This window comes from Taudactylus pleione, unplaced genomic scaffold, assembly GCF_031769625.1.
Source record: "Taudactylus pleione unplaced genomic scaffold, aTauple2 ptg000451l, whole genome shotgun sequence".
NCBI classification, from domain to species: domain Eukaryota; kingdom Metazoa; phylum Chordata; class Amphibia; order Anura; family Myobatrachidae; genus Taudactylus; species Taudactylus pleione.
In genome coordinates, this window is record NW_028284853.1 from 6,276,466 (window position 1) to 6,288,585 (window position 12,120).

A 12,120-nucleotide genomic window follows, 5' to 3' on the forward strand; every position below is an offset into this window, starting at 1 on the left:
ACCGACACCTGTCGGTCAGTATTCCAACCCTCTCCCTACCCCTAACCCTCCCTCCCCGGTGCCTGACCCTAACCTCCTCCCCTAATGCCTAACCCTCCCCCCCAGTGCCTAACCATAACCCTCCCCCTAGTGCCTAACCCTAACCCTGATACTTGCCTTCGGGATCCCGGCGGTCACGATACCGGTGCCAAGATTCTAAGCACCGGCATCCCGCATGCCGGTATACTGACCACATCCCGTGTATTTTACATGTCTCTGTGTTACTGGGATTTTATACTATGGGCTATGTCATTTAGTTTGCAGGGGAACCACATTGGTCAGTCTGGAGCCAAAGTGATTTCCGATACCCTGAGAACTGACGCTCCGCACTGCAAAGTACACATCTGAGAGGCCTGTATGCACCACTGTGAGAGTACAGCAATTGGCCTATACTACTACCATCAATCTGAGCACAGGACATTCAGGCAGAGATAAGGACACCAAAGACTCTGTAAGATGACGCTGTTATAGAGATTGGTTTCGCAATCCCTTAAAGAAAAAATAAAAACAAAACAAACAGATCAGCAGAATAAAAACTTTTTTTAAAATTTTTTTTTATACTTTTTCTCTTCAAAAGTTTTACTGACCTTGTAATAGTAAATTATTTCTCTTGTAATTTGTCTATAGTTTTATGCTCGTGCTCATGCTATTGTGCATCATTATAATAAATGTTTTTGTTTGATAATATTTTATTTTTTAAACAAAATGTAAAAGCTGGTGACAATAAATAGCGGTTACAATACACGGGTACTTTTCGGAGTGATTTGGAAATAGGGAGAGAACGAAAGGAAATAAGTGGGGTTGGTCACTGATTTAGGCACAGCATATGAAAGCTACGAGAGGTGTGTATATAGGGTGCCAAGCGCGGTCCTCAGGTTAGGATATGTGATGAGACAGACAGAAGCAGATTCCTTCAGGCACCACGTCTAGAAATCATTGTCGCTCTCCACAAATGACTCGGTTTGTTGCGCTCGTCGGCTGGGTTTGCGCAAGTTTTTGCCAGGCCCTCTTGTCCTCATGATAGCCGCCTCCTCCTCATCATCATCTTCGTCATCATCGTCGTCGTCATCCACGTCCATCTCGCTATCATCCAATGCGTCCTGAAAGAAGATTAGTTGAGCGGAGCAGCAAATATTGCAAACGCTAGCAAACAGATCTCCCATAATGCAATGGTCTGCACCTTGGGTGATCAGTAAGGACAGATATGCGGACGGGTATATGGGTGGTGGTCACAAATGGGATCACTCTGGATTGAGGTTTGCAGAGAACTAGATCCTACCAGCTACATGGTCTATGCATCAATGCCTTGCAGAGAAGTGATGCATCTTGGGAGGTGTCATAGGGGACATGTACCAACCTGCTGCTGGCCTCCGAGAGTCTCCGAGCTACTTATGATGGCAGGACTGGCTCCCGCCTTCATGTAATGACAGCAAGGAAATAAAAAGAACAATATATGGGATATGCAAAGCAAGCAGAGAATGGACTAGCAATCATGGCTAATGTAAAGAAAGTAAAAGAAAATAAACTTATCAAGAACAAATTATGAAAGATGATAAATATAAATGAGCCATTACCGGATTACTCTTCTAGCCGTGAAGTCCATTTTCATGAGTCACAGACAGACCAAATATATACAGTATATACAGTAAGCCTACAGATCACTACTCGGAAATTATTTTGTCTGTTCATTTCATTACAAAGCATTGAGACCCAAATTGTATTTTTATATGACAGTGTTTTATGTTACAAAACCATATTAAGAAAAAAACACAAACTAATAATATGTTGTTTGAATAATTATTTAATCCCCATTCTTTAACCCCTTTAGTGCCATGGCCAAGAACCACTCATCCTCAGCACTGCAGGAGTTCAAAGAAAAATAATATATTCACGGCTCCCCCTTCCCCCTCCCACCGGATGTTAATGCTGGTAGAGGCCGGGCTAGGAGATGGGGCAAGGATGATATAATCACCCGGGTGGCACAATTATGTCATCCGGTAACTGGGCAAAGTGTTCCTTGGGCGAATAGATGGAATCATGGCCTATTAAGAGATGACTATATGCAGAGATCTCTTTGCTTTCAGACAGAACTCTTGCAGCAAGGATGGGGCTGGTACAAGTCAGCCTCGGAAGCAGTCCCGATCCGTTCGCAAATGACCAATGTATTCCGGTCTGCGCATGCACCAAAGACGCAGTGCACTTGTCTTGCGATGGTGCTGCGGCTCCTGGCGCAGTGTCCTGTTAGCCACAGGCTGCAGGCACTTCCGGGCAGCGACGTGGAGCATTCCCGGAAACGGGGGAGTGTCGCAGTCTCGCTGACCCCGGAAGCGTAGTTTTGCCGGGCATCCTGTGTAACCTGAGGGTTACTCAGAGGTTCGATGCTGCGACAGATGGTCACTATGCTGATCTGATGATGAGTCTTCGGACGCAGCAGCGGATCAGAGTAGTCGACGGTGGAGCGTCTTTTTACACAAGAGTCCTTCTGCGTCTTTTGCATATTTCCGCCCTGACTGTGATGACAGCAACTTCCACAGGAAGATACATAGGGGTGGTGCGGACAAATGCATGCGACCAACCCTAAATACAGAAGAATACATTTATTTCCGTAACTGCAATGCGGCCTCTTCGGTGGCTTACTTGTGTGCACGCCGGAAAAGTTCAACCGCTTTCAAGTGCAGAATTTATCATAAATAACCTATTGTAGAATCCTGCTTTATTTTATTTTTTTATTTTATGTTTTTAGTGGTTTGTATAAAAACAAAATAAAGAACAAAACATCTCACTTCTGGTATAATGTTCCTCATTGCCACAGCTGTCCTTCAGGAAAATGTGGCAATCATCTTACTGTTTCACTGGGGGAAACCAATAGTGTCCTCAACTGATGATTGTTTTTCACCAGTGGAAATTTAGAGCGCCCACAAGCCAGGGATGAAATACATATCCAGAATATTTCTAGATTGTTTTTCTTAAACATTTAAAAAAAATAAAACCGTTTCAGTGCTTTGAAATAAAAATAACACACAGGACAAAGTTTCAGTGCTTGTTATTCAGTTAAAGTTGGACAGGGGTTTGAATTCTTCTGCAGGTCACTGTACTTATTAATTTTTAAATGATTTGCTTTTCAGATTAATTTCCTAGCTGTGGAGATTGAGAAGCTAGTAGTACCCTTGATCGGCCACTAGGTTGTGCAGTAGCCTGTAGTAAAGACACATTAGAGCTGCATGTGTTTTGTTTTAAAGTCTGGAGGTTAAATAAGAGCGTCGTGGACCAGCTAATTACTAATATGTAGGCTTGCCAGATCATCCCTTTAATTCAGGACACATATGAATTACACAGGTTCTGTGGCTGATTAAAACCAAGTGAAATGGAGCATTGAAGTCAGTCAGCCACAGAATCTATGTAATTCATACAGTATGTGTCCCGAATCAAAGGGATGATATGGCAAGCCTACAGATGTGTCCACATTCATCTATCCTCCGTGCGCTCCAATTGCGTTACACATAACGCGTGAGAGCCATGCGACTCAGTAGCACTCGTCTTTTTGCATGACTTTCTCCCTACAAATGTGTCCTATTCACAGAGCTATTAAGACACACAAGCAGCTTCTGCTGATTAAAATGATGGGCCTGATTCAGACCCGCTCGCAAGCGGGTCGATGGTGGCCCAGTGCGCACGCAACGCGCGTGCCCAGTAGCGAGTGAGACCTTCACTCGCTCCGGAGCTCGCAGCAAAACAGGGCGGCTGTCGATGTTGATCGACAGCTCGCCCCATTTTGTAGGCGGGTAGGGGGGGTGGCTGAACAAACGGAGGCGTTCCCGAAGGAACGCCTGCCCTTTGTGGGCATCCCTAATGACATCACACGTGATGTCAGTAGTGGACTTCCAGCTCTATTAGAGCTGGAAGTCCACTGGGCATTGCGAGTCCCGAGACCCTACCTTAGGGTCTCCTCGCAATGCCGATGGTTGTGATAATCGCGACCATCTCCTGCCCGCTCGCACTAGCTGTGTGTGCTTAGCGAGCGGACAGGAAAAAAATAAAAAAAAATACTCCCCGCCCTGATTCAGAGCGTACGCTCGCAAATAGCGAGCGGCTCTGAATCAGGCCCTATATATGTAGCGCTTAGCATGCAGATACACCCGCAGTTGCACACAGATCACAGACATGTTGCATATCATTTTAATCCGTGTAAGCTGCTTGTGCGTCCGATTCGCTTTACAAATAAGATGCATTTGAAGGGAAAAAGTTGCATGAACAGATGTTCGGCGCTACCGAGTCACGCTACGGCATGGCGCGACTAGAAGGGATGTTTAACGCACAAGGAGGCTAGATGTATGTGGACAAATCTGTATGTATACGCAATGGAGTAAATTCGCTAAGCGGTGTCTTGCAAGCGCCACCGCGCCTCAGCGTGTTTAAGCAGGTAATTTAAAACTGCAATACTATTCAGAGCAATACACGGCGCATGAAGGTCACTTACCTCATCACTGTCTCCTCCAATCATCGTGCCCACAATATGGCCGCTCCTCCCTGTAAGAATATAAATATCATTACACAGATTTAACACATTCTTCCCACAATGTCTGGTAGTAGTCTCCAGAATATCAGGGAGAGCTGTACTGGACTTGCAGGAGAGAAGGCCAGAGTCCCCCTAAAAAGTGGGCGGTCCGGGGGCTTGATGACGCAATTCTTATCATGGTGGCCCTGCCTCCTGCTGCGCAATGCTGCAAATCATTTCATCTTAGAGGGTGGCAGTGCCTCAATGACAGTAGTCACAGTGCAGAGTCCCCCAAACCTCCCACCTGGGGCTCACCGCTACAAAAGGAAATGGAAACATTTGACAGAGCGTGGTTTAGCACTATTCATTGTAATACATGATTTAGGAACTAAAGTGGTGAAACCCAAGTAATAACAATCTCAATCACATAATGGAGACTATGTAAGCGATCAATTCACCAGTAAAATAGGAAACTCATCCAGGATTCACATTTTTGTAGACCAGATTCCTTTATTTTCTTAAATGATTTTGGAGAGCGCAGGCACTCCCCTACAGAGAGTGGGCGCTCCCCTACACAGAGAGCGTGGGCACTCCCCTACACAGAGAGCGTGTTCACTCCCCTACACAGAGAGCGTGTTCACTCCCCTACACAGAGAGCGTGGGCACTCCCCTACACAGAGAGCGTGGGCACTCCCCTACACAGAGAGCGTGGGCACTCCCCTACACAGAGAGCGTGGGCACTCCCCTACACAGAGAGCGTGGGCACTCCACCACACAGAGAGCGGGGGCACTCCACCACACAGAGAGCGGGGGCACTCCCCTACACAGAGAGCGGGGGCACTCCCCTACACAGAGAGCGGGGGCACTCACCTACACAGAGAGCGTGTTCACTCCCCTACACAGAGAGCGTTGGCACTCCCCTACACAGAGAGCGTGGGCACTCCCCTACACAGAGAGCGTGGGCACTCCCCTACACAGAGAGCGGGGGCACTCCCCTACACAGAGAGCGGGGGCACTCCCCTACACAGAGAGCGGGGGCACTCCCCTACACAGAGAGCGGGGGCACTCCACCACACAGAGAGCGGGGGCACTCCACCACACAGAGAGCGGGGGCACTCCACCACACAGAGAGCGGGGGCACTCCCCTACACAGAGAGCGGGGGCACTCCCCTACACAGAGAGCGTGTTCACTCACCTACACAGAGAGCGGGGGCATTCCCCTACACAGAGCGCGGGGGCACTCCCCTACACAGAGCGCGGGGGCACTCCCCTACACAGAGCGCGCGGGCACTCCCCTACACAGAGAGCGCGAGCACTCCCCTACACAGAGAGCGCGGGCACTCCCCTACACAGAGCGCGGGCACTCCCCTACACAGAGAGCGCGGGCACTCCCCTACACAGAGAGCGCGGGCACTCCCCTACACAGAGAGCGCGGGCACTCCCCTACACAGAGAGCGCGGGCACTCCCCTACACAGAGAGCGCGGGCACTCCCCTACACAGAGAGCGCGGGCACTCCCCTACACAGAGAGCGCGGGCACTCCCCTACACAGAGAGCGCGGGCACTCCCCTACACAGAGAGCGCGGGCACTCCCCTACACAGAGAGCGCGGGCACTCCCCTACACAGAGAGCGCGGGCACTCCCCTACACAGAGAGCGTGGGCACTCACCTACAGAGAGCGCCGGCACTCACCTACATAGATTGTGGTGGCTGCGTTCTGGGAGCAGAGAAAATGCTACCAACCAGATAAACATTGAATAAGAAACGGTATACCAAGTGCATTATCCTATAGGGTACTTATATTGTCCACTAATACAGGGTCATCAAAAGTCCATATACATCACAAATCTTCCTTCCAATGGGAACGTATCTCTTCCACAGTTCCTCCAAAAAAAGAGAAAATTCAACCAATCAGTGGGTGTTTTATACATGAGTGGATTTATAGTATTCTTACTCACATATAAGCTTGAAATAAACGGCTCTCCACCGACTTTCCAATCAGATAAACTCTCCTGAGCAGAAATTCAGGTGAGGTGGATGACCGGGCAGATGGGCAGCTATTTGCAAAAAATTATAATTTCTTCCCAAAACTTGCATATCTACAGTGTAATATTTTCTTCAGGATGATCAAGCCAAATTTACAGCCACTTCCAGATCGCCATACAGCCAGAGAGAGGCTGAGGAATATTGATCTGCGTCCAGGCGGGGAAAGGCAGTGAAGTGTGCTACATCGAGATGCTATTTACACTCTCAGACTTAAATGGAGAAAGTCTATGAGAGTAAATAGCATCTCGATGTAGCACACTTCACTGCCTTTCCCCACCTGGACGCAGATCAATATTCCTCAGCCTCTCTCTGGCTGTATGGCGATCTGGAAGTGGCTGTAAATTTGGAGTGATCATCCTGAAGAGAATATTACACTGTACATATTCAAGTTTTGGGAAGAAATTATACATTTTTGCAAATAGCTGCCCATCTGCCCCGGTCATCCCCTTTACCTGAATTTCTGCTCAGGAGGGTTTATCTGATTGGAAAGTCGGTGGAGAGACGTTTATTTCAAACTTATATGTGAGTAAAGGTGCATACACACGGGACGATCTGTACCACCAACGACATGAAAGATATCTTTCAGGGAGTCATCCTGCCACATCTCTAAACATGCAAAGTTGACGATATCGTCCAGATTGGCCTGCATGCACGGACGATCATAGATATCGTTATCGTTCATGCGGGAACGCGCATCGTTGGTCGTTCAGTGCATAAAAATTAACGATATGTACGATATATCGTTAAACGATATCGTTATCGTTCATATCGCAACGATATATCTGTCCGTGTGTACGCACCTTAAGAATACTATAAATCCACTCACAAATAAACACCCACTGATTGGTTGAATTTTCTCTTTTTTTGGAGGAACTAAATGGAAGAGATACGTTCCCATTGGAAGGAAGATTTGTGATGTATATGGACTTTTGATGACCCTGTATTAGTGGACAATATAAGTACCCCATAGGATATTGCGCTTGGTATACCGTTTCTTATTCTATATCACTAGTGTGGTGGGGACCACATTCTTACCCAGCAGCATTTTCCATACTTGGGAGCGCAGCGTTTTATTCATTTTTTACATATACCCAGATAAACATTGCATAATGCATTTTCATGTAATTGCAAAGTGTGATAAATAATGTATAAATATGTATTTATTGCTGCCTATAAATAGACTGTGCCAGATACATATATTACATGCTTGGGAATAACAGTAGAGACTTCAGGTCACTTTGCCCACAAAATCATAAAGAAAAATTAAACTTAAAGATCTTAAATCCTTAAATCGTGCTTTACACTATGGGGCTGATTCAGAGCCGCTCGCAAGCGGCTCGATGTTACCCCACTGCGCATGCAACGCCTTCGGCGTGTGCATGCGCAAGACCTGTCCAGCGACTGCAGCTCAGGCACTACGGGTCTCGCTTCGAGATGGGGCGGCTGTCGATGGTGAGTGACAGCTCACCCTGTTTTGTAGGCGGGGAGGGGGGGTGGCTGCACAAACGCAGGCGTTCCCCTAGGAACGCCTGGCGTTTGTGGGCGGCCCTACTGACATCACTAGTGATGTCAGTAGTGGACTTCCTGCTCTATTAGAGCAGGAAGTCCACTCGGGCTTGCGGGAGCAGAGACCCTACCACAGCGTCTCGTCGTAAGCCCGATGGTAGTGATAATCGCGACGGACTCCAGGCCGCTCGCACAAGCTGTGGGTGGTCACACAAGTAGGCCGGCCCTGATTCAGAGCAAGCGCTCTGTCAGAGCGTCCGGCCCTGAATCAGGGCCTGTGGGCCTGATTCAGAGCCGGACGCTCTGAACGAGCGCCCGCTCTGAATCAGGGCATTTTTTTTTTTGTTGCGACCTCTTGGCCGCTCGCATAGCTGTGGGTTACCACCCACAGCTTATGCGAGCGACCATGATGATGGTCGCAATGGTCAAGACCATCGCGACCATCGGGCTTGCGACGAGACCCTTGCAGTAGGGTCTCGTTGCCGCAAGCCCCAGAGTGCTTTTGACTCTAACAGAGCCGAAAGCACTCCCACTGACATCACTTGTGATATCAGTTGGGCCGGCCCCAGACGGTAGGCGTTCCCATGCGCACTGGGCCACCATTGACCCGCTTGCGAGCGATTAGCGCTCGCGAGCGGATCTGAATCAGGCCCCGTGTATGCTGAGACACGGTACTGCACACAGAGATACTGCGTACACTGAGACATGGTGCTGCATGCTGAGATACTGTGTACGCTGAGAGACGGTGCTGCACACTGAGACACGGTGCTGCATGCTGAGAGACGGTGCTGCATGCTAAGATACTGTGCATGCTGAGACATGGTGCTGCACGCTGAGACACTGTGCACGCTGAGATACTGTGTACGCTGAGACAGGATGCTACACGCTGAGATACTGTGTACACTGAGACACGGTGCTGCATGCTGAGATACTGTGAACGCTGAGAGATGGTGCTGCACGCTGAGAGACGGTGCTGCACGCTGAGATACTGTGTACGCTGAGAGACGGTTCTGCACACTGTGATACTGTGTTCGCTGAGAGACAGTGCTGCACGCTGAGATACTGTGCACGTTGAGACACGGTGCTGCACGCTAAGACATGGTGCTGCATGCTGATATACTGTGTTCGCTGAGACATGGTGCTGAACGCTGGGACACTGCACGCTGAGACATGGTGCTGAATGCTGAGATACTGTGCACGCTGAGACACGGTGCTGCACGCTGAGATACTGTGTGCGCTGAGACAGGGTGCTGCACGCGGAGATACTGTGCACGCGGAGATACTGTGCATGCTGAGACATGGTGCTGCACGCTGAGATAGTGTGTACGCTGAGACACGGTGCTGCACACTGAGATACTGTGTTCGCTGAGACACACGGTGCTGCATGCTGAGATACTGTGTTCACTGAGACATGGTGCTGCACACTGAGATACTGTGTTCGCTGAGACATGGTGCTGAACTCTGCGACACTGCACGCTGAGACACGGTGCTGCATGCTGAGATACTGTGTTCGCTGAGACATGGTGCTGCACCCTGAGATACTGTGTTTGCTGAGACATGGTGCTGCACCCTGAGATACTGTGTTCGCTGAGACATGGTGCTGCACGCTGAGATACTGTGTACACTGAGACACGGTGCTGCATGCTGAGATACTGTGTACGCTGAGAGACGGTGCTGCACGCTGAGAGACTGTGCTGCATGCTGAGATACTGTGCATGTTGAGACACGGTGCTGCACACTGTGATACTGTGTTCGCTGAGAGACGGTGCTGCACGCTGAGATACTGTGCATGTTGAGACACGGTGCTGCACGCTAAGACATGGTGCTGCATGCTGAGATACTGTGTTCGCTGAGACATGGTGCTGAACGCTGAGACACTGCACGCTGAGAGATGGTGCTGAATGCTGAGATACTGTGCACGCTGAGACACGGTGCTGCACGCTGAGATACTGTGTGCGCTGAGACAGGGTGCTGCACGCGGAGATACTGTGCATGCTGAGACATGGTGCTGCACGCTGAGATAGTGTGTACGCTGAGACACGGTGCTGCACACTGAGATACTGTGTTCGCTGAGACACAAGGTGCTGCATGCTGAGATACTGTGTTCACTGAGACATGGTGCTGCACACTGAGATACTGTGTTCGCTGAGACACGTTGCTGCACGCTGAGATACTGTGTTCGCTGAGACACGGTGCTGCACACTGAGTGAGATACTGTGTTCGCTGAGACATGGTGCTGAACGCTGAGACACTGCACGCTGAGACACGGTGCTGCACCCTGAGATACTGTGTTCGCTGAGACATGGTGCTGCACCCTGAGATACTGTGTTCGCTGAGACACGGTGCTGCACGCTGAGATACTGTGTTCGCTGAGACATGGTGCTGAACGCTGAGACACTGCACGCTGAGACACGGTGCTGCATGCTGAGATACTGTGTTCGCTGAGACATGGTGCTGCACCCTGAGATACTGTGCACACTGAGACATGGTGCTGAATGCTCAGAAACTGTGTTCGCTGAGACACGGTGCTGAATGCTGAGATACTGTGCATGCTGAGACATGGTGCTGCACGCTGAGACACGGTGCCGCACACTGAGATACTGTGTTCGCTGAGACACGGTGCCGCACGCTGAGATACTGTGTTCGCTGAGACATGGTGCTGCACGCTGAGATACTGTGTTCGCTGAGACATGGTGCTGAACGCTGAGACACGGTGCTGCACACTGATATACTGTGTTCGCTGAGACACGGTGCTGCACACTGAGATACTGTGTTCGCTGAGACATGGTGCTGCACACTGAGATACTGTGTTCGCTGAGACATGGTGCTGCACGCTGAGATACTGTGTTCGCTGAGACATGGTGCTGCACGCTGAGATACTGTGTTCGCTGAGACACGGTGCTGCACGCTGAGATACTGTGTTCGCTGAGACATGGTGCTGCACACTGAGATACTGTGTTCGCTGAGACATGGTGCTGCACGCTGAGATAGTGTGTACGCTGAGACACGGTGCTGCACGCTGAGATACTGTGTTCGCTGAGATACGGTGCTGAACGCTGAGATACTGTGTTCGCTGAGACATGGTGCTGAATGCTGAGAAACTGTGCACGCTGAGACATGGTGCTGCACGCTGAGATACTGTGTTCGCTGAGACACGGTGCTGAATGCTGAGATACTGTGTACGCTTAGACATGGTGCTGCACGCTGAGACACGGTGCCGCACACTGAGATACTGTGTTTGCTGAGACACGGTGCTGCACGCTGAGATACTGTGTTCGCTGAGACACGGTGCTGCACGCTGAGATACTGTGTTTGCTGAGACATGGTGCTGCATGCTGAGATACTGTGTTCGCTGAGACACGGTGCTGCACGCTGAGATACTGTGTTCGCTGAGACACGATGCTGCACACAGTTTATTAAAGTCCTTTTTATCTTACAATCTACACCATGAGAAGTTTTTTATGTTTATTTGCATGAGCATCCTGTGACCTTGGGTCATGTGAAAGGTCCCAAAGTAGCCTTTATACGATTACAGAACATGAATTCACGTAAGACATAGTGTGAGCATCCCTATATCAGTTCTTATCCTGTATATGGTATGACACTTTGCCGGTTTTGGGTGAATATTGATGTGCACATATGCAGCTTAAGAAACCCAGATACAATTTTCTAATGTAAGCATTATCTGGTTTACATAATAATTCACTGGGTGTGGAGTCCGGGTGCCTTTCATGCATGAAGGATACTAACATTGTTTAAAAATCTATTTGGCTTCCTACTATTTCCACCTATTCACATGGGTTGTGATATTGAATTTTATCATTCATTTTGCGAATATAAGGTTTTTTTGTTTTTGTCTTTTTCCACTATTTTTGAGAATCATTGATTCAATAAGAGACATTTGCGTTTGGAGATAATCAAGGGCCTCATTCAGAGGCGGTCGTTAGATGCAAGCGGTCGCTCTGAATCAGGACGGCCGCTTGCATCCTGAACGGCCGCCTCCATGTCGGTCGTTAGGCTGTCGGGGCTTACGAC

The 12,120-nt window shown here is 49.2% G+C and overlaps 2 protein-coding genes across 2 annotated transcripts in view; one reads left to right on the plus strand and one right to left on the minus strand.

Annotated features, from left to right (window-relative positions):
* NLRC3 (NLR family CARD domain containing 3) overlaps positions 1–878 on the plus strand; it is a 45,850-nt gene extending 44,972 nt beyond the window's left edge. The window contains exon 17 of the mRNA XM_088448113.1: positions 297–878. Within this exon, the coding sequence (XP_088304239.1) occupies positions 297–387 (91 nt within the window). The 3' untranslated portion in view covers positions 388–878. The remainder of the gene's footprint in view (positions 1–296) is intronic.
* IFT38 (intraflagellar transport 38) overlaps positions 598–12,120 on the minus strand; it is a 257,847-nt gene continuing 246,324 nt past the window's right edge. Inside the window, exons 11-12 of the mRNA XM_088448183.1 lie at positions 4,517–4,566; positions 598–1,139 (exon numbers count right to left, since the gene is read on the minus strand). Of these exons, the coding sequence (XP_088304309.1) occupies positions 966–1,139; positions 4,517–4,566 (224 nt within the window). The 3' untranslated portion in view covers positions 598–965. The remainder of the gene's footprint in view (positions 1,140–4,516; positions 4,567–12,120) is intronic.